Source organism: Pholis gunnellus (assembly GCF_910591455.1).
Source record: "Pholis gunnellus genome assembly, chromosome: 10".
Classification (NCBI taxonomy): domain Eukaryota; kingdom Metazoa; phylum Chordata; class Actinopteri; order Perciformes; family Pholidae; genus Pholis; species Pholis gunnellus.
In genome coordinates this window covers 16,463,921-16,491,322 of record NC_136537.1, presented here as the reverse complement: position 1 = coordinate 16,491,322, position 27,402 = coordinate 16,463,921, and the positions used below count along the sequence as shown (strand labels likewise).

The following is a 27,402-nucleotide window of genomic DNA, read 5'->3' as shown; positions in this document are numbered from 1 at the left end:
GCTATTTTTAATGTGATCATTTGACGTGGTTATTTGGGCTCATTAAAATAGAGGGATTTATTCAGCTAATGTAAAATCAAAGAGTATATTAAATTGTTTATGTTAATATTTGTTTATGTGGTTTTCGATACGTTGTTGTCTGGGGCAATATTAGTACAATATTTTGTAAACGCATTAATAGCTTTGTCACAATTAAAGCGACAGGGCTCCGTTACATTTACTAATTAACATCAAATATCTCCATCCTAAAATTAAAAATGAATGTATACCTCATTAACGGGTCTCAGTATCGGTGTAAACGACAGACTCGGCCATTTATTGCTTCATATGCGTTTTTCCTGAGCACCAACACATTTAGTACACACTAATACGTCAATTACAGCCAGGGCGAAATTACCCTTGTTGCGGTCTTACAGGCGTCGAGAGAGGCCATGGTGACATAACCCGGACTTGTTCTACACAATCTTAAAACCTAATAAATTGAAGCATACAGTCAACTAATATTAGATATTAAAAATCCTACTGGACAACATATTGAACCAAACGAAAAGCACATAGCAGCCGTTTAAAATGATAAAGTGAAGTTCATCTGCAATGATCACTTAGCAATATTTGATCATTCCGTGAATAAAGAAACTATTTCTCAGTATCTTAAAGCATTGTGTAGTTTCAAGGGAACATCGTTTCTCCAGATTCATAAAGCAACGTGTCTAATCAGACCATACAACGCACACACATGTGCTCACACTTCTCCAGACTGACGCACACAGTCACCAACATGTCCTGGCAGCATGACGTCATCATTTAAATTATTTAGAGAGGAATATGTGATTTCATGAAACTATGCCTCCTAAAGGGCAACCAGACACATACAAGTGACGGATGAGACGAAGATTTCTAAATCACAAAATAGTATAGCGGTCAGGTGTCAAAGAAACATCAAGTGACGGCAGAAAATCAGCCTGATGGCGATGCGTCTTCAGTTTATCTGAATGGTTATTAAACAGTTTCAGCAGAGGGAGATTTTTCAGAGCTTAGAGAGAGGGGACATGTGGCTCAGCATTCAGCGTAACACAACAACAGGAAAAATCACTAAAAGATGTAATTTAGCTCAATTCTATTATATTCAATCCAAATCCTCTTTTCATCCTTCAAGGATAATTTCACGACCACCAAACTTTCATCAAAAGGGCAGAAAAGCAGGTCAACAATACAAACTGAGAGGATGCAATTTGCCCAGAGAGATCATTTCATCATCTCCTTTGCACAATGCACCGAACAGATCACATGGGTTATTCTGGAAGTAACAAACAAACAGAATACTTTGCAATAACAGGATTTCTCTGCTTTTCTATGTATTTTAATTAGGTTCGCCCTCCACTTTGACCCTCTTCTGCACTGTGTTGACACCTGCTCTGCAAAGGGAACTTGCAAAGACACATCCTACTTGGTGTCACCGAGAAGACCGAGCTCAGAAGCTGCAGCAGATATGATCACACAAACAATATGAACGTTTGCTTCCACAGGAGTTGAAACCAAACGCAGGTCGATGGATGCGTCCACGCGCTCTCACTTCAGCCTCTGCTCCAGGTTTGTGTTTCCAGGCTGAGGTGATAATGTGAAACGCTCGCTTGAAAGCGTTTGCTCGGCAGCTTAGCAGGTTTAATGTCATGACCATATCACCGTGTTTGTGGCGTTATGTGTGCTACCTTCTTCTGGCCTTGTGCTTTGTCTGTTAGACAGCGCTGAGGGCCTAAATACACACAGAGCACACGAAAATGTGATGTCTTTAAAAAATGACGAGACGGTTTTTTTTGTAATTTACCTGCAACAAGTTTTCTAACTCATTTACCTGAGACACCCAGCTGAGTCGTTGAGCTCCATGGTCTGCTGCTGAGTGCAACTTCCTGTTGACGTGTCACCACAGGGGGGCGCTCATAAGCTTACATCACGGGACGGAATGAGCTGCATCGCCACAGAGTGAAAACTGAGGTCAAATGTTGAGAAGGGCACACAGAGCTGACCTCAGAGCAAACAGTTTGAAACCTTGGATTTATTTTCATTATTGACAATTCGATCACGTGTCAAATTAGCAACTTAATGTCACCTTGTAGCTACATGCGGAGAGATGGTGGACCATAGAGGGACTGTGTGTAGGCCTGCTGGCGAGAGTTAACATGTAAAGAGTCTGTGAAGTGACTAGCAGTGCTTATTATGTTTGTGATCAATTATTGTTGTATATTATAGACAATGGATTTCAAAACAATTGTCTTTTAGACTATAATTATTATTATCATTATTACAACATTATTATTGTTATTATAAGCCATAAGATCACTAATGGGTACTACTGCACTACTGTTATTATTCTATTGGACATTTTACGTAAATATGCTATATCTCTTTATTGATAGATTATCTGTAATGACATGAAGTTTAGCCTCTTCAAACAACTTTCCCATGGGTTGGTCATAACTTGTGTGGTGTGGACAAACTTAACATGATTTGAAATTCCTGTCAAAACCCTGATGTTTCCAAAAGATACCAAATGTGGCAGGCCATTTGATTGGATTATGTGATTAAAAGGATGCATGTAGATTTGCATAGACATTTTAGACCATTTTTTTTTTCATAAAAAAATGTGGAGTTTTAGCTGTGAATAAGCAAGCATCATGTAGCTGCAATGAAGCACTGGAACAAACTCATATCAATTGTACACTAGATCGTGTCACACATTGTCGAAGTACTGAAGCTTTTTTTCATTTTAAAGTGACTTCAGTGAAAATTCAAAGGGTTTATCTATGTTTGGGGCTTTGCTCTTTATCTTATATCTCTATCTTTCATCCAATGAGAAATATTGTTGTTATTGATGTGTTAGTCACATACTCAGCTTTCACATCCAAAGCACTCCGTCTATTCAGATCACAGCAGGTGGAGCTAGTTTCAGTCTGGCTGAACAAGAGTTGTACAGTTTACACAAATGACAGAATTTCATTACTTCACATCGCTCTTTTCATGAGGCTGAGTTGACAAAGAAATTGGAGCTTAATGATATCGTGGGGGATTTTTCACATGGCATGATCAGCTGATAATACGTGACAGACAGTAAACACCAGTTACTCATGATGTAAAACTTTATGATACATACCAAACGGTAATTACAAAAACATCTTCAAAGATAGTGCTCATACTCAATATCACGAGAACCACATGACACACGGAGCTTTATCTGCTGCAGCATTGGAGGGTGGAGGGACAAGTGCTCTGTAGCATTTAGTAAAACTTTCCAACACTGCTTTCACATCCTGCAAAAACCATCAAGGAGTTCAACCTAAATTGCTGTTAGAAAAAAGAGGCTTTAAATTCCAAGGATCAATCCCAAAGAAAAAAAAAGGAAAAATCCCCGATCCCACTACTGAGGCGTGGGTGGTTTGAAAATATCTCTCTTGTCCAGAGCAGCCGCTTTAATTCTCAGTTGAGCAAAAGACAGCTGTGAAAGTTGAAGGACAAAAACAGCTGGGATCCGGAGCTGCACTGTCTCTAGCTGCAGACATTGTTGATACAACAGGAAGGATTGCCTCATAATTACCTCATTTCTGACACAATAGCTAGGCTGTTTGTCATCTTTGATTGGACATGAACTTGAATATTTGGATCAATGAGTGTCTGATCGATGACAACAATCCACTGACTGAATATTCTATGAATTACTTTAATGCACCTTTGACCGCCTTGCGTCAAACTCTTTTACCCAGGTGTCTCAGATTCTGTTCCAACAATTTGAAAGCGAAACTATTCTTCTGCTTTGGCCGCAAAGAAGAACAGCATACAGGAGCTTAAAGTTTCTATTTCGTCTTGAGTTCGGTGTAATAATCCCTTTGTGGTAGGAGACTGCACGCTAACTCTTCCCCTTTTGAACTTAATCTTAAAAACGCATTATTCTCAGGAAATTGAGGGGAATTGAAACATGGTCTTTATGCCTGTTCAACACGGGCATTACAGAAGTTTGATGGAGTGAAGGCATGTACTGTAAGTGAATGTTACTGTACACTGATTCTCTTCCAAACCTGAAACCAGGTGCTTCTGAATGTGCTATTAGAAATGTTAGCCTGGAGCTGACATCTTTAATACATGTTCATTAATTTGGTATTCTGCAATAGATTTCGTGCTATCTCCTAAAATCTTCGCTGGCTTTAAGGGCTGGGTTCTTATAGATCAGCTCGGTGCCATGGTTGTTGCTCGGCTGTGTTCGCGCCTGTTCAGGTGATTGGCTGCTTGTCGTCTGTCTTTTTCCCGTCAGAACAGACATCATTTTGGACCGGTAGTGATCCCCAGCCAGGAAATACAGAATTGGGTCAATACAGCTGTTGATGCACGCCAGCGGCCTGGTGATCTTGTAAGTAAAGTTGACAATGTTGAGGAATTCACATTTAAGGCCTAACACACGGGCGGTGTAGTAGAGCGTCCGCGTGACGTGAAATGGGACGAAGCTCACCGCAAACACCACCAACACCACGACGATGAGCTTGATGGACTTCTGACGCGAGGCGGCGCCCTGCTGGCTGGCAGATAACCCCCGTCTGGGTCGGCACAGGGTCCGTGCCATCAAGCAGTAGCACACCACAATGACCAGGAACGGGATGACAAACAGGAGCACCATGACGACAGAGCTGTAGTCCACGTACTCCTCAAAGGCATCCTGGCTGGTTGTGTCGTGGCACATGGTGTCATTGTCCCTCCTGGAGGTGGTGACGAAGATGAGGTTGGGCACCAGGCACACGCTCACCACGGCCCACACCGTGCCGCACACCAGGTGGGCATGGCGGGACTTCACCTTGGTCAGCGCCTTGATCGGGTGGCAGATGCCCAGATAGCGGTGCACGCTGATGCAGGTGAGAAAGAGGATGCTGCAGTAGAGGTTGGCATAGAAAAGAAAGCGCACTATTTTGCAGGCGGCCACTCCAAAAGGCCAGTGGCTGCGGTTGGCGTAGTAGTAGATGAGGGTGGGCAGGGAGAGCACGTACAGGAAGTCGGACAGGGCGAGGTGGAACATGAAGACCGTGCTGGGGTTCCACGGACGCATCTTTAAGAACACCCACAGAGCTGTGGCGTTGAGCACCAGGCCGACCACAAACACCAGACCGTACGACACGGGTAGCAGGATGTATTTGAACTCCTCGTCAAAGCGACAGCTGGAGTTGAAGATTGTGATGAACGTCGTCGACTGGTTGCGCTCGCCGGGGCTGCTGATGACCGTTTCCATAGTGATGCAACTTTCAAGCCAGCAGGCGAGCGAACCTTTGAAAGAGGAACAAACACGGAGATATGAAGCCTTTTACGTTATTTAGGAAGAAAACACACACTTAGATTTACTAAAACTAAAACTATGAGTAGATTAACTGATGAGTCAATTGACAGAAATGAATCTGCAATAACACAACAATATTATTTTATTATTATTGTTATTGTATTATTGTATTATAGTTATTCTATTATTGTAGATGCTAAGCTGTATGTGCTCAGGGTGGAGCTATTTTAACTGGTATATTTACTGTTGAGCTTTAAAAGAAATGTGGCGCAGGAGAAAGTTGTCTAAACTGTTTCACTCTGATGCATAAAGGAGTAGAGGTATAAAGTGGAAATAAGCAAGGATACTTTGCAACACTGTTGGTTTTCACACATGTTAAACATCGCTGTCGTCGCTCACACGAACATAAAAGCAGAGTTATCGTGACACTGCGGCTACTCACTCTAAAAACGGGATCCTAAAAACAGCGTTGATGAGCGGCTCTTGATCCCGGTCGTCACCGAGAAAGTCGTCCTAACTTTTTTGCAGCCGAGATCCAGTAGCTGCTCCCCCACTGCAGCCGGCGCGCATTAGAGACGCACTAAAAGTTGTTTTTCAGAGTGTCGAGTTGCCGGAGTCCATGGCAGCGCGGCGGAGACAGTCGGCACATGAGCGCAGGAAACACGGAGAGCTTCTCAAACACCGGAGGACTGAAATGGGAAGTCTCGCTGCTGAGTGGACAAAACTGCCGCCCCCAAAAAACTTTGGTGAATCACGTGAAACTGCAATCAGAGCTCACTGACACATTACCACTGAGCACAGAGATGTGCTCATTACAAGAATGCAATATGGAATAAGTCACACGACACTTTTAAAATACCTTTTACAATTAACTAATGAGGGAAATACTGATACTTTTTTATTATAGATATATTTGTATTATATATTGTGATATATATATATACATAATTATATTAAGTAATATATGTGAGTATGTGTTCCACCATTGGTATTGGCTCATTGAACCTGACAACCGTTCACCTCGACAGCTTCTGGAAGATCATAAGAAGCTATGGCTTTCTCTCCCTTTAAGTGCTCCAACAGTTCAATAGCTTTTTCTGCACTGTGGGAGAAATAAACACCAGCTTTGCTGTGTGATCTGGAGTCCGCCAAGGATGTGTGATGTCAGCACTATTGTTCAAGCTACACTGGTCAAGGCACGAAGATTGGATGGACCCTCCGTTCGACCATTGAAGACCTTGACCTCCTCTCACATATACGGATTTGCAAGAAAAGAAACCCGACTCCAGTTCTGTGGACAACAAAAAGGACGGGTGATCAAGGAGAGTAAAACCAGCGTCATGCCCATCAATACACCAACAGTAATAACAATAGAGGAACAGGTGTTCGACAACACTGATGATTTCACCTATAGAAAGCACCATCTACCACGATGAGGGTACAAGCAAAAATATCAAAAACTGGATCAATAAAAACCTTCCTGAGACTTAGACAAATCTGGAAGTCCAACAAATCCAGCATCAAAACCAATCTCCGGATCTACCACAGCTGTGTACTATCAACACTACTCTACGTGCAGAATGCTGGGGAGAAAAACAGAAGAGGACGCTCAAACTAACCACCTTTCAAACATTATGCGCACGTAGGATCTGGCCAAAGACCATCTACTGTAACAACCTCCTAAAAACTCACCCAGCAGGTTATGGTGAACGGTAAATTAACTGTGTTTAGACAACGCTTTTCTGATATCAGTGACCACTCAGTGTGCTTTCACAACACAAGCCAGCATTCACCCACTCACACCCACACACATTCATAAACCGGTGGCAGAAGCTACCAGACAAGTTGTTACCTTGTAAACATTCACACGCACATATTTTGGTTTCAGTATCTTGCCCAAGGACACTTTGACATGTAGACTGCAGGGGCCAGGGTTCAAACCAGCGACCTTCTGGTTAGTGGAAGGCCGCTCTATCACCGCTCTATCACTGATCCCTATGACAACACTTAATGGCACTCAATGCTGAAATGTTATAGAAGTTAATGTTTGCACAGCTGTACAGTATAGCTGTTATAAAAGGCAACGTGTGCTCCCTCGAGCTGTGAGTGATCCACAGCTTCATCTCCTCAGTAATCTTTGTCATCTCAGGCTTTCCTGTAAGATTCACATGATAAGGTGTGGAATTATAAAGTCTGATCATATACAAATTAAAAGGGGACGGGATGAGCAATGTGTGTGAGAGACAGATGATGAACTGAGGTGAGATGAGGCGGTCACTTAATAAGTTACTAAAAGCTAAAGTTTGATTGACCCACGAGCGCAAACAAGATTATATCCACTCCAATAGCCCAAAGACTATAAACACATTTGGTTGGAATTACCTTTTTATGATCTACATTGAGATAGACTGATTGACTTCTCCTTGTAAATTTCTCAAAAGTCTCAACGCCAGATAAATCGTGGCAGCATTTGGAAGTTAAGTTAAGATATATTTTAAGGGCCGATAACATATCTAAAATACTTTAAATCCTGATATGGTAATTACAGTAAGGACGTGTGTGTGTTTGTGTGTGTGAATTGGTCAGCTTGGTGGATTCAGTGTGAGTTTCTGTGTCTGTGTACTGTTTGGTTTTCTGTGGTAATGTATTTCTGGAATGCGAGTGGGCCACTGACAAAGCATGTTCTTCACCGGAAACCCATTCAAAGCACAGTGTCGGTTTGTTCTACAGTGAAAACAAAGGAATTTAGCAGTCTGGTGTCTTGGTTTGTGTCTGAAATTCTTTACTAACATGCTATTTTTGTGCATATTTCCATTTTTTATGCATATACAATGAAGAGAATCCGTATTACAGCAGTTTCTGGTCATCACAGACACCCAGTTATAAATACAGTAAGTATTTAAAAAATTGCAATACTTCCATCAGTGGGCCACGTCACCATTGTGTTACCTCCTTCGGCGATATAGTGACTTAACAGACATCTCTTTAAATGAAAATCTTCCAGATTGCCACTTTAAATCCGATTATGAGCTGATTAACTTTTTTTCATGAAGTCACCCTCCATTTTAAAATGTGTTTTAATTATTATTTCTTCACTTGGATGTTTGACCTTCACTGTGCAGAATGATACATGTGCAGAGTTTTACATGAGGGGACGGTACTTTCATGTGCTTTATAATGTGATGTCTCCACTAGGTTGCTTGGTCCACTATGTGTCTTTGAAAAGGCTGCTGTGAAGAAGTGATTCTTCAGTGAAGTCAGAGCCATTTAAATTAAACTCTTGAAAAGCCAGATGCAATTTCATAGATTCTCAATTTTCAATGAGGGAAGAGGTTGTGTGATTTTAAGAACGTTGACAAGGTTATTAAAATTTCTGTTCTAAAGACTACTATTTTGATGTCTGAAGGAGATATTTAGACTTTACTCTGTCAACATAATTCAAAAATAATTTACTAAAACTTGCTGTTGAGAAATCACAGACCAACTATGTTTGATGAAACATCGGAGTTTTAAGAGAAAAAATAAAATCAATACTTTTGCCAAAAAATTCCCAGTAGGGTGATGACATCACTGCAGTCAGTAATACCTGCTGTCAGAGGAGAGAGGGATGTGTTTGGTCATGCCTTAATGAGTAACTAGCTCAACTAAATGCTACAGGCAACAGCACTGACACTCCCTCACCGAGAGGAATATTTAGTTATTTTAGGATCTGGGTCTCAGTTGCCTCGTCTCTTTCTGCTGTGGTCTGTTATTTAACTGAGCTGACAAATACAGCTCTCGCATGTTTGTTCATGGACTTGGCCATCGTGTCAGTCACCATGTATGCACAGATACAACTAATGCAATCATATTTATTTAAGTTGTTCACCATTGGAAAAGCATTGATTCTTGGTCATTCATCCATCAAGAAGAAACTGAAAAACTGGAACAACTGCGCTTGTTGTAACTTGATACAAATAGTTTTGCTTGACTAAACCCAGCTAGTAACACAAAGTGTGGTGATACTCAGATGACTGCCGCTTAAAGTGTCATCTTTTCGCTACGGATATGCAAAGTATTGTAGCAAATAATTGCCCCATGAATTACATATTATTTTGTAAAATATTGTTGCTTCTCTGGTTTTACAAACTCTCTCCTCTCGCCACCTATATGCACTGCAGTATCAGACCATTAAGTAGCCTACACCTCAGTTCTAGGTGACAATAATCAACATACAAGCAGCATGGTAGGATAATGGGATTTGAGCACTGAAACAGAACTGACTTGATGAAGTGATTTCTCTGTTGCCAGCTGCTCGACAGAATGAAATAACACTGATTGCTTGGTGACAGTCAAGACTTGCTTTATGCACTTTACTTTACAAAAAAGGTTGCATAAAACATGCACAGTGGACATTGGTACTGATTAAGTGACATGATAGCAACATTATGAGACAGTAAACAAAATGAGATATGGCAGGTCCTTCTATACCAACTTTACAGACGCTGTTCCAGAGTAGGGATGTACAGCGTTGGATTTTATGCTCCATAGTTTTAATAGAGGGCTTTTACAAGCTCAGACCCAGGCTCAATAATAGCAGAGTAATGGAAAGCACACAGTAGAAGGGATGAAGGTGAACGTTAAACACCAACCTTGGGTGAACACTGGAAACTGAAGGACCATATTTTTATAGTCATTTAAAATTCATTAAAACTAAATCAATGAGACCTTGATACCATAATTAATATTTGTATATGTCAGTAACTGCAGATACACATCAAGGTTTTCCATTCATATCACCCACCGCTTTCATTATCTGTCAAGACGGATAGATGAATAAAGCGGACTGTGCAACGAGTACTTCCTGCACTATGTTCCCTTTGCTGTGTTGACACAGACAAACTATTGTTACAGTATTGATCGAGTAAATGAAGAGACGGCAGGGCTGTGGTAAAGTCCAGCTGATGTGATTGACGTCCAATCAGTCTGTCCACGTTTCAGGTCTCGGTTCGAACAGTTCTTCCAGTTCCAACTGAGCGGACTACGAGGCTTCGTACCAGCAACGTTTCATTGTCTCTGTGTGCGTCAGTTCCAGTTCCTGGGCAGGTTCTCGAGGATCCTGCGTCGGTGCGAAGGGCTCGTCACTCCTGCGGCACGTAGATCCTCCTCAGTGATGCCACTGTAGAGGGGGAATGACACTGAATCAAACCTGAGTGGAATAGTGATTATTACGTAGTTTGTAAAGTTTATAACATCATACACAGTCCGTACCATGACTGGAGTTATTTAAACCTGACATCATGTTCAGTCCTCTCACTCACATGACTGTCACATGCATGCTGGTAATGTTATTGCAACCGTTTGATGACCGCTGAGGTCATCTCAACAGACCTATATATCTTGCTCTGTGTCTGTGTAGTAACAGCAGCCACATTATTTGCTCGGTCTATGAAATGCAGTAACGAGAGCCTTGTTAAGTGCAGCTTGTGGAACGTGTTATTTAAAATGATTTTACCTGAAATAATCCAGATCATCCCAGCCATTGAGGCTGAGTCCCAGGGTGTATTTCTGAAGCCCCAGAGTACTGAGAAGCTCCCGCACAGTCTCCGGTGCACCTTGGAGTACAGACACCTGCGTTGAGATAAAGCAGACAGATTTTTTTTTAAATTTTTTTAACAGAGCACCAGGAGTTGCGCCTTTTTAAAAACTGTCTGTGAGAGCAGTGTCCTACCTCTTTCTCCCAGTTGTAGCCTCTATCGCCATGCATGGAGGGGCCGTTTCTATAACTTGGCCTATGGTTGGGTATGGATGGGCCTCTCTGCACTGTCGGGAAGAAGTCAACTTCACTGAGGGACTTGGCCATTTGCAAAGCAGTGAGGGAGTTGTCTCCTGTAGGTCCAGGCGGCTGCTGCTCCACTATCCAGGGAACAGACGCCTGAGAATGTGCTGAGTGAGCGGGGGTGTAGGGGAAAGCTGACGGCACCTTGGCTGCCCAGACATGTTTGGTCCTTTCTGGGGGAAGCTGATGTTGATCCCTTCTGGCTTTTTCCCTGATGATTGCCGAGTGATTCATATACAAGTTCCTCAGGTTCTTCTCGGGCTGGATGGAGTCGTGGACTATTTTTTTAACTTGGTATTTGTCTCTGGGTTGTGAAGTCTGTTCCTGGTACTGTGACATGGCGTTACTTGAGGGTGGAGGTACGGGAGATGGGTTTTTGGCCGGAAAAAGCTGATAAGAGGAGTCTGTGTGTGTTGAATGAAGGTCATTGGTTGGAGTGTACTGGGGCAGGACGGCGGGAATTTCAATCTCTGTAAAGTCTGACCTGCGACAGGGTCTTCTGTCGAAGCCCTGACGTCCTGAGATTTTCGGGAGCTGCAAGGCCTCATTCCCAGACCAGATCACGGGAGGATCCCGACGCTGAGGGAGAGCCTCCTCCACCCTGCGCGCCACTGACACTCCTTCAAAGATGAAGTAGGCTGGATTGGTGTAGCTGCTCGGAGTTAGTTTGGGAGGAGCTGCCAAGGACCTGAAATGAACAAACCTGTTTTGAATTTGCAAAACGATTTACAATTTGAAGTTACTAAATGTGTCCTCAATTCTCACTCACTTTCTTTGCAAGATTTCGTAATGTATTCAATAGCATTCACTGTTAACATTGCACGTGTTCAGACCAATAGCGGCACTGTGCTCAAAACACACATGGTCTGCATTGATTTGGGCTTGTGGCTTCAGTTACCGGTAAGAAGATGAAATACAATCTAAAGAGTACAGTTTGAGAAATACACAGCAGCATTGAAAAAAAAACAAATAATAGCATTAAAAAGCACTAATAGTTTTCAGTACTATTTAAATAATTTGTACTTGATCACATTTCACAGGATTTGGGAACAGATTTTTCAAAATAACAGTATGCGGTGGAAAGCGAGTCTAACTTTGACTCACATGGTCAAAGAGGATTTGTAAAACACCAAAACAAAATATTGCTCCTGGAAAAGAGGGTACGTGGCTCGTCGGTGACATTGCTGAGAGAAAATTAGAAGGTCCTCACCTGTTTATTGGGACCCGTGTTGATGCAGGAGACGCATGTCCCCTCCCGGGACCTTTGTCATCTTTCTCAAAATAGAACCACTCTGAAAAAGTAAAATCACAGAAAATCAACAGGTTTCATAATGAGCAAGACTTCCTCAAAGTCTGGGTGGTACGTGTAGCCCAAAGGCCATGCCAGTTTGCAATCAAACAGCATAGTGGTGTTTGTTTGTGTGTGTTGCTGTAGTGCCTGACCTGGTGACATAACACTCATCTGTCCTGTTTCAGTGTCACAGGATGCATCTGGTCAGGGTCAGTCAATCAGGAGCCAAAAGAGGAAGCGGTCGATAGATACTAGCAAGTGTAAAGCCAAGTCAAAGATCATTGAGGAACCAAATAGAGGAAGCAATGTGAGACTCGTGGTAGAGTCAAAGAATGCAGTGACAGTGGAGATGAAAGTTTAGCGGGAAGTGATAGTGCAAGCAAGGCCGAGGGCAAGAGAGGACCAGTTCCGGCTGACCCACCATAGGTCTTCTCTCGAGTTCCTCGTCTGTCCTTGGGCACATGGACCCTGACCCGTCCTCTTATGGAGCCCATCTCCTCGCCTCTGTGACTCAGAAATGTCTCAAACTGCTCCGATGCACCGGTGAGTGAGCGCAGAGCCACACAGCATTCACCTATACAAGAAGATGATTCACGAGATCAATAACACACGCTGAGCAAAAGTGGAGAGTGCAACCTGTCCGTCCAGATAGTTTCAGCATGGTTTCCATAGAACTAGACACAGACTACAATCAACTGCATTTGATTTTTAGAAGAAAATGTATATTTATAACACGAAATGCTGTGCCTTAAAATTAAAAAAAAAAGCTTCAACCATATTAAAACATAATTAAACTACCAAGATTAGCAGATAGCACTTGTGAAAAGAGTTGTTTTTAAGAAAAAAAGAATAGAAATTATTTCATATTTTTTGGATAAAATTTCACTTTTCAGCCAACCTAGAGGGACGTTATGAATGGAGTAGGTAATGTGACCAACCGTAGGACTCAAACCCGTCACATGACTTGACAGACAACAGCAGGTGCTGATCCTGAAGATACTCCATGTCGGACATGATTGGAAGAAGCTATGACAGACATAAGCAAATCCCAAAAACTTACTTTAGAATTTGACATTAAAAACTAACAATAATTTCAACCATTTCCAAATGAGCCTCTTTAACCTTCGGCAGTTGTTTGAAGGACCAGCCCAGTTTGAGAAATCTGGGAACATCACAGCTCTGGGAGTCATTCTCACTCGAGCGTCGTGTCTCTGCAAAGAAAGACGCGTATGAATCTTTGTCATTTTGCTGCATAATGGCTTTATGTGAAATGTCTTTTTTTGTGTGGTACCGTACCTTCAAGGCAAGACGAATGAAATTCAATAAAGAACTTTGCCTTGCTCGCCGTCTTCACAATGGCCTCGATGCCTTCAAGCTCTATCCAGGCCTTCTCCATGCTTGAATGTGTATCTGCGCGAGACAAATGCATAACAATGCTGTTCACTTAATGAAGGGATGCGGTCACATTCCATCCATTTGTGTCCACAATGACGGCACCTGTTTTGCAGTTGAACTGTGATGTCACTCCCACTTGGAACGTGGCAAAAACAGGCGAGTGATCGCTTGTGAAGATGTCATCTGTGCAACCTGGTGAGAGACAAATCCTCCATATTACTTTGCTATTAGGATTGCAATAACAACAGTAAATAGCTACGGTAGCTAAAGTCATCGTGCAGCACTGTCAGGCATATGAGCTCTCAGCGATATTTCACAAGATGTGAAAAAAAAAAGAGTGATTTAGGAGACAAAAAGTAGTTTTGCTTCTATCCGGTATTTGTTATGTTTAGATAGTTTGCAGAGGTTGGTCAGAGACAAAAGCTTGGTCAGAAAGAGAGGAAATGACTCTTTTTCTTTATGGACCACAGACCAGGGTGTAGAGGTTGACCTGATCCGTTTTGAGGGCTGCTCTCATTTTTGCAGTGGTAAAAAGGAAAAAAACACGGATATCTAATTTGAGAACGCTGCATCAAAACCTTTAGCGACGTCGAGGCTCAAGCAATGGCCTCTCTGTGCTGCTCTTATACATTTAGTTTATGCCTTTTTTAACCGTTTACTTTCCTACTTAAAGTAGTTCTTTTCATCTCCAGATCCCTACCATATGCAGTGCAGATGATGTGTGTCTCTGGGTAGGACTTCCACAGAATCCTATCACACCATGATGGAACATTAACTCGCACCTACAAAAAGAGATTCAGGTATAAAACAACAAAGTATTGTACAACAAATCAAAGATAAACAAACTGTATGCAGTGAAGGATACCTTCGCTCCTGTTATGCCTTTTTAGACTGTGTGTTAACTGTTGACCTCCTATTTGTATCTGACATGGCAGCTGCTGTCAGTCACCTATCCCCATAAAAATATCTTAAGCGGTGAGTCAACTGTATATTTAGAGTGCTTCTCAGCTATGTTTTTTGTAGTTGTGCTTTGCTGGTTCAGCATGTAGTACATCTATAAAATACACAAACCTACAGGCTGAAAGTATGACAACAATGTATTTCTGAAAAAAGGCACAAAATACAACAAAGAGGCACATTTATGTAAAGGGTATTAACACAGAAATGTTTGGATCAATTTATCTTCATCTGGAACTTAATACAAATAACAGACTCATGAATAAAGTTGAGCTGGAATAATTGACACACGTGGACACCCACTAAGGGCCCTGGTGCAAGTCTGACTCACCGCAAACTCTCTTGTCCTCCATCTCGTTGTGTACCATTCCAAAAAAAGTGTTTTTAAATGAGTTTTGTTACGATTAAAGTTTTATTTGCGCTACAAAATGTTTCCTTTATTAGATATAAGTCTTTTTTATTCAATACGTTATCCTTTTAAGGGTCTTGTTTTCTAATACCGTTAATGTATTGTTTCTTTTTTAATTATCATATTGGTGTCCACATTGCGTATGTTGCCTCTGTCATTTTAAAGGTAATAATATAAAAACTATTGATCAAAGCCATGCTAGGGGCTCTGTGGGGCTGCACTTATTAGATCTCCAACGTTTTTAGGGACTGTTTGTACATCTTCCTGTTTTTCTGAGCTGCTTTTGTGTAACAAGAAGTGACTCACTCCCGAAGTCTTGTACTTCTGCCACAGGTAGCAGTCTCTGGAGCCCCGTTCATACCGATAGGTGGGTGGAAATGCAATCTTCTCTTCCTCTTAACCGCGATAAACAGAGAAAGAGTACAGAGTGAAGTAAGCAAAGGCAGAGCCGAATGAAAATTAAATGGTATCTATCTATACATTTACCGTGTATCTTGTTGTTGTAAAATCACATTAAAGTGCTTATAACAATATCTGTCTGATATTACAGCTACCAATAAAGAACTCACTGAAATTGAGAAAGGCCTTCCTCTTGTGTCTCTCTCTGGTCAGCTGGTCTGCGCACATGAGCTCCTCAAACTCTCTCTTAGATACATGTTTCAGGATGTCCTGCATCAGAGAGAAGCAATAACATTAATGTCTGGATATTTTCTCAACCGTCTTCAAGGGTCCTAAACCAGAGCACTTAAAAAAAAGAGCAATGAATAGTACAGAAAATGAAAGAAAACAGTCGGCCCGACCTGAACGTCCAAGTCGAGTCGGTAGTTGAGGTCTCCACACCACAAGAGATGGCTGAAGCGCAGGCTGATGTCGAAGGCACCGAGCTGTTTGTCGCCCAGAGAAAGCAGTCTGAGGATGTCCACAAAGTTTTGGTTCCTCCTGAACATGATGTACATGACAAGAGACAATTCTAAATCATTTTAATATTACAGAAAACGGGAGCAGACACATTTTGTGATACACATATGTATACACCTAATGTACCTCAGGACTTTTTCACTTCCAGAGGTCAGGTGGCAGTTAACAAACCCAAAAGATGTCCCATTGAAGAGGAAGGAGACGCCAACAGCTCCCTTGTTTCCTGAAACAACAGAGAGACTAAACCTCAAACCTCCAGGTTAATAAACACAAATCGTGTTCTGTTAATCATGCACTATTATTTCTGGCTTTCAGCCAATATACTCTACATTTTCTGTATTTTCTTTGTGTGTATTTGTGGTGGTGAGATCACACAGGGCAGCCTACCCAATGTGTTCCCCAAGCCAGTCCTCACACTGGCAGTGTTCACATGGCTGATGCGACTCTCGTGCTCCGGCTTCACAAACACGGCCAGCCTCATATTCCACAGAGACTGCACTGCCACCTACAGGACAACGCTCCACATTACAATAGATAGACGAGAAGAGTTTCTCTCCCGGAGAAAGAACACAGAATTACAGATTTCTCAAATGATTTGACACATTTTTGCAAACACAGCTAACACAGCCACTGAAACAGATGCTGATTTGGCCAAACGGACCAGTTCTGCAGCAATGTGAAGTGTTGCTTTCAATTTGATTCACATCTTGTAAAAACAAATACAACAACATTGTATTCTATCATTGACTGATGTTATCTATGTGTATATATACAGTATATTCCCCCAAGAACGGCGATGACAAAATATCAATACTCTCACGATCTTTTCCTTCCAATTCAAAAATGTGTGATCCTTCACTCTTGATACGATGTAGGTGTAATATCTACCAAATGTAACATTTCAAGGTTTTACTTGAGAGTAGATGCCTTTTCAAATGCTTACATGTACAATTCTTTAAAAGAAGCACTGATTTACATGAGGTTAAAATACATGCTTTGTGAGTCTAAAATGCCAAGGTTGACCCAACCATTACAGAATAGACTTAAAACTGTACGCTTTAGGTTTATATCGTTGAATATATTCATATTCAGCTAGTCTATCCAACAAATTACACAAATCATGTTCTAATTGCTCTAAAATATAAGTCTAATGTTTTACCGTTTTTAGTTTGAAGTGAAACCTCAAAGAAGCTCGCTTGTGATTATATATATATTTATTTCTATCAGGCCAGAGGCATTATAGTCTATGTGGTTTTACGGTAATATAGGTTTAGGTTGTACTAGATAATGTAACGGTACTATTTCTTTGCAAAACTGCATATCCGTTTTGACAGCTGGGTGAATGTTTTGAGAGCATGAACATTGATTTGGAGATTTCTGTGAGAAGCATTTGAGAGATGAGTCAGATCGATTATTGTTTTTAATTGTTTTAGTAATATGCATCTTGTTTTGGAGAAATGTGTCAGCTCAATGCAGGTAAACTATCTTAGCGGGCATGGCTTCATTCTGGCATGTTATGTAAACATTGTGTGCATGTTTTGGTTATTATCTTTATTATGCGCAAACAAAAAATGAATTACTAATTATATTAATATAAAATATGAGCAAAATGGTTAGTTAGCAATCATTGTGCAAAAACAGTAGTTTGTTTCAAGTGGTGTAAATCTTATTTTGAAAATATATTAAAGGAGCCCTCCATCAATTTAGCGTTGCAGGACTCACACTAGACAGTTGAAATCAGATTGTGACATCACTTGTAGCAATTTGTCAAACTTAACGCAGCTCCCACTGCAGCCGCAAAAGGCTTTATACAACTTGTTTTCACATGTGCAGTAGTTCTCCTGCAAACTAAACTAATAAAATCAGTGGAGTGAAAATACGGTAGCTTTATGGTTAATGGCACCCTATACAGACGTAAGAATCAACACGTGAAGGTGAAAAACGTTGAAAAAGAAGAAGAAGGGTTTTCGAGAGAAGAAGAGAATTACTTGTTTGAAGTCAATGTGAGTATGGCTGCGAAGGGTTGCTTTGATATGTTCTGTCCATTCTCTCTCCCCCTGAGGGTTTTCCTGAGTCCCCAAGGCGTAGATGTCATGAGGGAGCAAGGCGGTCGAGTCATCAGGGGTGTGCCCCAAACCGCAGCAGGTCACCCACGACTGCAGGCTGCGAGGAGGAGGGGTACTGCCTGTGCACACAAAACAACACAAGAAATAATAGTTCAAAAAAAATGACCCTCCTAATTCAAATTCTGTTGCCTGACAGTGGAGGAGAACGTCATCACATTTACGGTTACCCATGTTCCAGGTGCCGACAAACACAGAGATCACGTCTGGATCCCTCAGCTGAGAGTGCCTGGTTTTCATCAGCTGGAGGAGTTGGCAGAAGGCGTCACGTTTCTGAAAGAGATGAGAGACACTCAGTGAATTATGGAAAAGAAAACAGTGGATTCCAGTTAATAATAAAGCCAGTTATCTTTCCTCACCCGCGCACTCTCAAACGTCATTTCCCGTGGTGTGTTGTGGTGGCTGTCAACCACCATGCATACCTTGGCCGGACTGCTCTGGAACTTGACAATCTGAAGGACTGATACACAAGAAACACGGCAGCAGATTTATTTATTCATTATGTATATTATATCTGCAAGCAAGACAAATGTCACAGGCACTAAAAAGTGAGTATTTTCTTACTTCTGTCATGTGAGACCCTCTCTATACCAAATGAACCAGCCTTCCTGTCAAACAGCAGCACTCCTGTGTCCACATCCACAGAAACAGTCTGTCTGCCATACCGCACCATCTTCACCTGGACGCAGCAAGAAAAACAACTCTTAACACATTTACATAGTAAGATATCAGTTGCAAGATTTGTCTCACTGCATGTCATATTTGGTAAAAAAAAAGATCAAATTGAACTTTTTCAACCTGATTTACCTGAAAGGAGTGAACTGGCAGCTGTCTGGCATGGTTCTTGGCAGGTGCTACATTGGTGGGTGTTGGTTCAGGAGGGGGTGGGTTGGGCTGCACTGCCAGATTGTGATTGGTCACCGCATCTTGCAATGCTTTTAATACCTTTACGATCAGAGAATTTGCAGTGTGTTACAATCTTACCACTGTTGTCCATCACAAACCAATTGGTCAACCTCATCATCACTCAATAACCACTGCCACTAAAAAAAGACTGTGAGCAATAGTATTGCAATAAATCACTTATCACGCATGAATCTTGCCACAATAGAAAACTTTTGTGTAAATTAATAAAAAATACCTTTTTCTCCAACGAAGAAAGGAGGCTGACCAAAGCTGAAATCTTACACAACAGGCTGTCTATATCCATCTCGGGGCCCTTGTTCCAAAAAATACAATACATAAAGCGTCACTAGTCTATGTAGATGGATGTGTAAGAATGCACATTTATCCCCGACAGTAAAGCGTTACCATATAATAAAATTACAGTTACTTACTGTTCCTCAGAAAGCATGCTGCATGGTTTGTTCTGTACCTGTTTCTTGGTGTGTGTTAAAGAGCAGCTCGGATGGTCGAAGACCTTGGCCAGGGTTTCCAGACTTGAGAGAGTCAGGTCGATTTCACTGCAATCAGGTCAATACAAAAACCTTTAATGACCATACAGCTGTTTACATACTTTATAGTCTAGAGCATCTCCTGTACAGATTGTGTACTGTGTCACAACAGTCTATGCATTTGCAAATTGCTCCTAGTTTTCACGTTCGGTTTACCGTTAACAATAAAAGCACGCTAACCTGTTCAAGCCTTGGCACGCAGTACCCAGAGTACGCTTGAGGTGGCATAGAGTTGTTGCCCCTTTGTGCACATTCTCAATGTCCAGAGGCAGCTCACTGAAGAGGTAGTCATTGAGTAGACCGATCAAATCACCCGCAGTACTGTGAACAGGATAAAACAGGCTGAATTCATAAACATTTTTTAGAAACCACGCAAGCCATTTCTGCTCTCTAGACATTACTTTTGCTTGATTTTTATCTGCTGGCATAAACCACACAGCACATGCAAATCAGTACTGTTTATTAATAGGCCCCCGAAAAAAGTCCAAAAGAGTGTTTCACATGTTGCTTTCTATATGCTTGATTGCCAACAGGTGCATATTTAGATGAGAAAATGTTGTGAACATGACAGTTGGCTCACATTAATGTGACTCTATACATCACCTCAAGTCACAAACCAATAAACAGGCGCGCATTGTCACACAGAATAAGCAGCTCTCGAATATAAAAGGTTTACATGCAAAATAGATGAGCACTATGCAAGGAACGTCTTTTGCCAGACTGATAATTTAGCATTTAAGCTGGATAATCACACCTGGATGTGTTCAGCTCCCGCAACTTATCCAGGAACAGAGCATGAGGGGCTGGTTTTGCTGGTGGTCCTGTGGAAGGCACTGTGTTGACAGAGGCTGGAACTGGAGGCGGCTTCTCGTCATCTGTGCATGCACGAAACATAAAATCAAACACTAATAATTAACAATAACTAATAAACACAGATATGTCATCTTTTACGATGTATAATGTACGATATAGACTGTTTGGTGATTTGTTTTGATGACAGATAGCGGCCCCACCTGAGCTCTCTTCCCCAGCGTCTGTATCACGGGGAACACCGTAGAGCAGAGGAGTGACCAGGCCCTTGTGGGGATGCTGGTACCCCAACACCAGGTCCTCAAGTGTCCGAAAACAGTTTACCTGCACCCCCTGTGTTGTCTGTAAGACACACACACACACACGTCAAAAGTCAGTGAGTATATGCACTGTAGTAATCCCATGAACATGTATGCGTGCTAACAGTCTGTCATTGCTTTAAACAGAAACTGGAAAGACCACAGAAACTGTAAACAAATGCCCCGTAGATGATAAGAGACATAATCTGCACAAGCATGCAACACACTGATGTTGCATTGAGAAACACATTTTTGAATATGTAAGCAGCAGTTTAAATCAATTAAGTTATTTATTTCCCTTGAATAAACTTGCTTTGTGTAATACAGGTCTATAAGCAAAAACATCATACATGACAGCTATAAAGATATGAGGTTGTCAAACAAAATGCCGTGGTCTAAGTGTGTCTCACTAAATGTCATTTTATTGCAACTTCACTTCCTTGTTCTTTCTCAAATTGTGTTCATAAAACAGAGGTAATAAAACTCATAAGAATTGACATAAGAGAAATATACTAGAAATGACCTGGGAAGACCTACTATGTTAACTGAAAGTCAAAATCTTGCATAATATGAATTAAATTGAACAAAGTAAAACAAATAAATGCCCAATTGTAGCTCGCACACTATATGTGGTTATTAGCGGATGTTTCCACACCCGCTTGGGAGAACAAAACAGAAGTTTCTATTTGCATGACAGAAAAAGCCACATGCAAATGATTTGCTGTGATAAAAATCGTTCCGGGGGTCTAAAAAGCCCCCCATCACAACAAGACAACACCATGGCAAGGAAGTCTCTACATGCATACGTTCACACTTTTAAGCCACAAGCACAAACAAGCCTACTCTCAAACTTTACAACAAAAAACCTGCACAGCCACACTTCAGTGGCACTCAAAGCAGCACAGGCAAAAAGTTAAGATTAAATAAACCCACATGCTGTGCACAGGTGCTGCGTGGATACAAACCGACAACGCTACAGGTCACATGCACAAAATCAACATGGTTTACATTAGACCACAATACCAAGCAAACTCTTTTCCTGTGCCCTCTTTCCTAGAAGCTTTTGTTTTCATTTTGCGGTCAAAGAAAACCATTTCTTGGCTCGAGCAACCCGTAGGTTTCGCCAGGAACTCTTCAAATAGTATTTTTTGTACCACAAGGATCTCTTGAAAAGCAATTAAAAAGAAATGACAAGGAATAAGAGACAGTAAGAGAGTAAAAAAAAAGGGCCCCAAAATATCTCCATGGCCATCTTGGATAAGTAAAAAGGCAAGCCTGTGACTTAGTGGAGCAAATCCAGTGAGGAAAATACGTACTGGAGGTTTATACTGAGGGCAGTGGAAACACAACTGAAATAGCAACAGAGTTAAAGGTAGAGGCCTTTTCCAAGTCAGAGGCTTAAAAACGACTGCCAGGCCATCATTAATAAACTCGTTATTGGACTTTAATATGCAGACACAGTTCAAAAAAAGCCACAGAACATTTGCGGTTTAGGCCCTGAAACTGTTTAATTTCCCTCACTCACTGTGTGCGTATGTGCTTGCAGACTTTGACTTTGTGTGTGTGTATTTTTATCATCGAATAATTAGGTCATTTGCTGACTAAACGGCCCCCTGCTCAGAGTATCAAAAACAGACTTGTACCATTACCGGCTTAAACTCCGCCACATCCAACCAAACACCCCCATACATACACATAACAAATAAGCACACCCACTGGTCAGTGACCTAGTGTGTGGGTTGAGTAGGAATCTCTGAGACATAAAAACAATTTCTCCTCTGTGCTGCTGCGCTTATGCTGCAAGCATGAGGCCACATGGCAGAGATGCCATTCACACAACAAGGCTGCTGCACAGAGAGGAAACACAAACATGTTCCTGTTCTCCCTACAGCAAACAATAACAAACCATTGTTTGATCCCTCGAGCTCCGTCCGACCGACTGCGTCTCTCTCTCTGTGTGTACAGTTTGTGCCAAGACATCTATTGTGTCTCTACTTTCCTGCTGTTCTTCCTCGTCAGGCGAAAGGATTCGGTGTCACGCGGCGACGAACACTCACCTGAACTGCCAGAAGGCCGTCTGCGTCGGGAAGAATACGATAGGTGTGAACATGACGTTGGAACCTTCGGACACCAAAAATAACTCTGTTATTAATGCCACGGCAAATTACTACAACACGCTTCAGAGCAAACATTCAAAGGGAAAACACACTCAAATGTATTGTTTAAATAAGGACCAGATGTCTAACTGTAGTTAAAGACACTGTAACTTTCTTAACAAGGCGCCAGTTGTTTTACAGATCACTAATGACGCGTCTTGTTTTAGTTATACAATGTGTGAGGGACACTTAGATCATCATCTCCAGTCACGTCAGAGGAATTTGTTTCAGGCAGCACGTAACGATGAGGCCATTTCTAATCAGTCGGCTACTGTGTGTTAGCTGCACAAAGGGAAACCAGGATGGGCAGAATGACTGAATCAAATGTGTGGAGATATTTAACAAAACTAAAAGAGGGAATGACATATTGAGAAAAGAACGAAGGGAAAGAGGGAGCACTGCGAGCGCCCCGGCTCAGCTTTCAGGAATGTATCTGGCTCAGGCTGATGAGCAGTAAGCGTAGTGCGGTCGCTGGAGCTCCCCGCCCTCCTTCAGGGGCCCCAGGGAAGAAATAGGGGTAAGAGAGGAAACAGGCAGTCCAGGGCCAGGGTTTGACTGGCTAAGGTGGACGCTGTTCGGACAGGACAGGGCGACTAATCTGGAGAGGGTGCATGTGTGAGGTTGGCCCAGCCTGCACACGGCACTCAAAGTTGGCCTTTGCTGGCAGATGATGGTGAAAGTGATGGATATGACAGGGGGGGGGGGAGTGAAGCTGCTGAAACAATTTACAGATGGGGGACATTCTTCAGAAATGTTGAGTTTATGAATATTTTCCAAACCGGTTCGCCAAAATCTAAAAGTTTAACGAGATTGGGTAATTAGATATGGTTTTACACAAAGTAGAACTGTCTCTTTTTCCCCCATCGGGCAGCGTTTACTACTTCAAGACGTCCTGGGTGAATCATTCATTAAGTATTTCCGAGGAGGTGGAGCACATCAAATTAGACACACAAAGTTCAGTAACTTCCAATAAAAAAAGGATTTCTGGTGAGTGAAGAGAGTCCCGTTCCCTTACTTTTAATACATTTATAGAACAAGTTCACAGCTGCTCTTGCCGCCTAAGATGACACAATAGCTTAAAGTACTGCGGATGGGTAATTACGTTTGATTGTGATCGATAAGAAAAGCTGTATGTGTTTGTGTATACTCACAGCAGGCACAACGCATAGGCTCCTGGCACAGACTCACTGTCTCTCACTAGGTAGCTGCCATCCCTCCCGGCCCGTGCCAGCAAGTCCTCTGCGTGCACTCGGCTGATGTCACGATGGTACCATGCTGCCATAGCCATGGCAATCAATGTTGCGAGATATGTTCATAAAAATAATCCACATGAGGCGATGAACTTGACGCAACACAAGTTTACTGTCAGACTGGCATTAAGCTGGCGGAGTGCCATTCAAGTTGTCAGTGCCAGAGTGTGTCGAGAGGTCTACTTTAGTGTTTAGATCTTTCCTATGATCCTTTTCTTCATGATCAAAGTGTCAAGCAGACAATCCATCATCCTGTGTGTGCCGGCTAGCACTTCCTGGGTCCCTGTTGGTTCCTTCAGGGTCACACATCCTGTTGCAATGGAGGAATAAAGCAGAAACATCCAGCTGATTGTGAGGTTAGTCCACTCAAACGACAGCCTGCTCCTCAACAGAAGCCTCAGACCACCTTTCTGATAATATCCGTGTGTAGACAGACCCAGTTTCAGCTTTTGGTTGAAAGTCGCTGCACCCAGGTGGGTGTGTTGCTCCAACAAACACAGACCATCACAGCGGCGCGAGGGAGGGAGGTAAGAGGAAAAAAAGCGAGAGGTGCTGCACAGTCTGAATGAAGCAGCCACCCCGGAGGCGATGACGGTGCCTCGAGCCTAACCACAAACACAAGCCCTCCTCTGGTCCCAAAACAAAAGCCCCACATGCAAACAACAGGAAAAGAAGAACCAAGAATGGCAAAACAAACAAATTGAGCCGCACACACTGCGCCCACACGCACTCACACACGGAAGGGACAGAAACATACCAGATGGGACTCAGTCAGCACTAAAACCAGACAGGCATGCAACAGAAACCAGACTAATTCAAATGATTTCCCAGCTCTGTTGCCATATAAGGGAATAGGAACACCCTCCAAGAAGTTCAGCTGATGACTGCAGTTGTCTTTGCTTTGTCCAAGCCCAGATTCCATTTAGAGTGTGTCTGAGTTGGATGTGGGCTACTCCGGGGGTCTCACTTTCATGCTGGATGTTTGTGTGCTGGCGTGCGCGTCTTGTCAGCAGCGTCCCGTCCGGGCTGGCTTTGGTCTCCAGCGGTTCTTCAGAGTGCTGTCAGAGCAGAGGGAGGGAACAGAGAGGCAGAGGACAACCCCGCTAGAGCGCCGGGCAGACAGAGGAAGTGACTCGACATTCCAGATGGCGGACATAGCCAGGAGAATTCTTGCGAGGGGCTCAACTCCACCGCCAGTGTGTGAAACAGCAGACTGCTTCCTTTTTCTCTCTTTTCTCTCCTTCTCTTTACTTATTTCCTCCCTCAGCCCCTGCCCTCCAAATTCCAAACAGAGAAACACAGCTTACCACACACACACACACACATGTGAGCTGCCAGGTTAATTGTCAGTTTCCTCCTTGTTTCTTATCATCTTCATCTTCAGACGTTTCATCCTCTGGCAGGCATATTTACTTTCCTTCTCCTGTCCCAACCTTTTCCTTTTCGTCACCCTTCTTAAACTTCCCGTCCCCTCTTGCACACTCTTTCCCTCTCGGCAAAGAGCAGCCTCCATATGGTTATGATCATCCTTCGCTTTCTTATTTTTGCCCTCCTAGAACATCGCCCATTATCCAGCCCTCCTACTTCCCTCCTTCCCTATTAGCTGGAGCGTATAACTCTGTGGGAAGCTGTTTGATCCCATATTTGCTGCTCTGCCTCTCACTACTCAGCAGAAATGTGCCGACCACCAACCGCATCCCCATAAAACAAATAGACACAAGTCCATCCCAATTCGATGACACATACATTTAACCCTCAATCTGTAATCAGTGCTTCTCAAAATCGCTATGTGCAATCCACGGCACATTTAAAAGATACACTGTATCATATTCCATTTAGGGTTTTGAGCTAAATGCTAACATTGACATGCCATGCTCACAATGACAACATGCGGACGTTTAGCGGTTTATGTTCAGCAAGATGGTCATCTTAGTTTAGTGTGTTATCTTGCAAAATGTTGCTGAAAACAAAAAGCACTAAACAAAAAGAGCAACTGAGACTGATAAGAATGTCATTATTTTGCAGGTATTTCGTCATAAATCAAAATATTGGACAAAAGTGAACGGGATCACCAAAGTGATTCAAATTCATCTTACTGGGAACACGAATGTTTGTACTAAATTTCATGCAATCCATCCGTTTCATTCAAATTAACACATTTCAACCTCATGGTGGCGCTGGAGTAAAAGTCGGCAGATCACCAAAGTCAGTTTTGTAGTAGTTTGGGGATTTTTTAAATTTTAATTTGAGCTTATAGTTAGGTTCAGAGTGTGCTTGCTGGTTTTAGTTTAGTTTCAGTTTTTCAGAACGTTTTTATATATTTAGTTCTAGTTTGTTTTTGTTAGGGCCAGGTATGTCTCAGAAGTATTTAGCTACATAAACATACAACACACATGTGTAACTGTGTAAGAATGGCCATGATATTTAATTATTTTTGCGGCTACTTTGGTGTCCAACGTAAAGCAATTGTAGCATAGCGCCATCTACTGGAAGGTCAAGTCTCTTCAATTTCAGTCGTTCATACCACGGAAATTCATGCGGCCTACTTTTTCAGTATTGATATAGATTATTGCTAAAAAACTAAAACAAATTCATGTTTATTTTTATTCTATTTTTATTGGTTTTCTAACAAGCAAAATAACATTTCAGTTTAGTTTAGTTTTTCTGAAAGATGTCGTTTATATCTAGTTTCAGTTTGCGAACAATATTTTTCACTGCTAATTTTAAATTTCAGTTTTAGTTTATCATAACAACCTTGTCTGGATGTTTGTGTGCCAATCCATCCAAAAGATGTCGACACACTGGATAAGTGAAAACATTGACCTGCTGGTGTCTCTAGGAGGAAAATCAGGGGGTCACCAAAGTCATTATGGTTCATCCTCTGAGGACAATGGCTATGTGTACCAAATTGAATGGTCAATGAATTGGTTCGAGGAACTGAAAAATATCTTCATCTTCATCTTAACAAACAACACAAGCTTTGTCGATACATCTCTGATGGAGGGCTGATAACATTTACCTAAACCACAAAACGTCATCACTGGTAGCAAAATCCCATTCTTTAGAGAAAGAGCATTCCTCTCTCTTCTCCATCCAGATCTACATGCTCTGCTTATGCAAGCAGTGGTTTGGACAGGACACTGAGACAGCAGGATGTACTCCATTTCTAAGAACCGCCTGCTTACTTTCATCTTCCACGCCGGCTGTGAGATCG

At 42.1% G+C, this 27,402-nt stretch overlaps 2 protein-coding genes across 2 annotated transcripts; both read right to left on the bottom strand.

The window, feature by feature from the left end:
* Positions 1-2,284: 2,284 nt before the first annotated feature.
* Positions 2,285-5,978, bottom strand: LOC306702148 (P2Y purinoceptor 4). Its single transcript, XM_079167686.1, has 2 exons — positions 5,751-5,978; positions 2,285-5,298 (listed from the first exon to the last, which is right to left on the bottom strand). Exon 2 carries the CDS (start codon positions 5,261-5,263, stop codon positions 4,169-4,171), a length of 1,095 nt encoding a protein of 364 aa, XP_079023812.1. The 5' UTR covers positions 5,264-5,298; positions 5,751-5,978; the 3' UTR covers positions 2,285-4,168.
* Positions 5,979-9,638: 3,660 nt separating this feature from the next.
* inppl1b (inositol polyphosphate phosphatase-like 1b) lies at positions 9,639-24,226 on the bottom strand (the record flags this gene model as incomplete). Its single annotated transcript, XM_079167608.1, has 27 exons — positions 9,639-10,466; positions 10,803-10,918; positions 11,019-11,814; positions 12,337-12,418; positions 12,839-12,991; positions 13,356-13,443; positions 13,540-13,628; positions 13,714-13,827; positions 13,915-14,004; positions 14,513-14,594; positions 15,485-15,573; positions 15,748-15,847; positions 15,979-16,117; positions 16,223-16,319; positions 16,484-16,601; positions 18,085-18,281; positions 18,390-18,492; positions 18,579-18,679; positions 18,784-18,898; positions 19,027-19,164; positions 19,361-19,438; positions 19,595-19,682; positions 19,854-19,994; positions 20,428-20,548; positions 20,687-20,825; positions 22,840-22,903; positions 24,090-24,226. The coding sequence occupies 27 exons, from the start codon at positions 24,224-24,226 to the stop codon at positions 10,373-10,375; spliced, it is 3,669 nt and encodes a 1,222-aa protein (XP_079023734.1). The 3' UTR covers positions 9,639-10,372.
* Between the last annotated feature and the right edge of the window lie 3,176 nt (positions 24,227-27,402).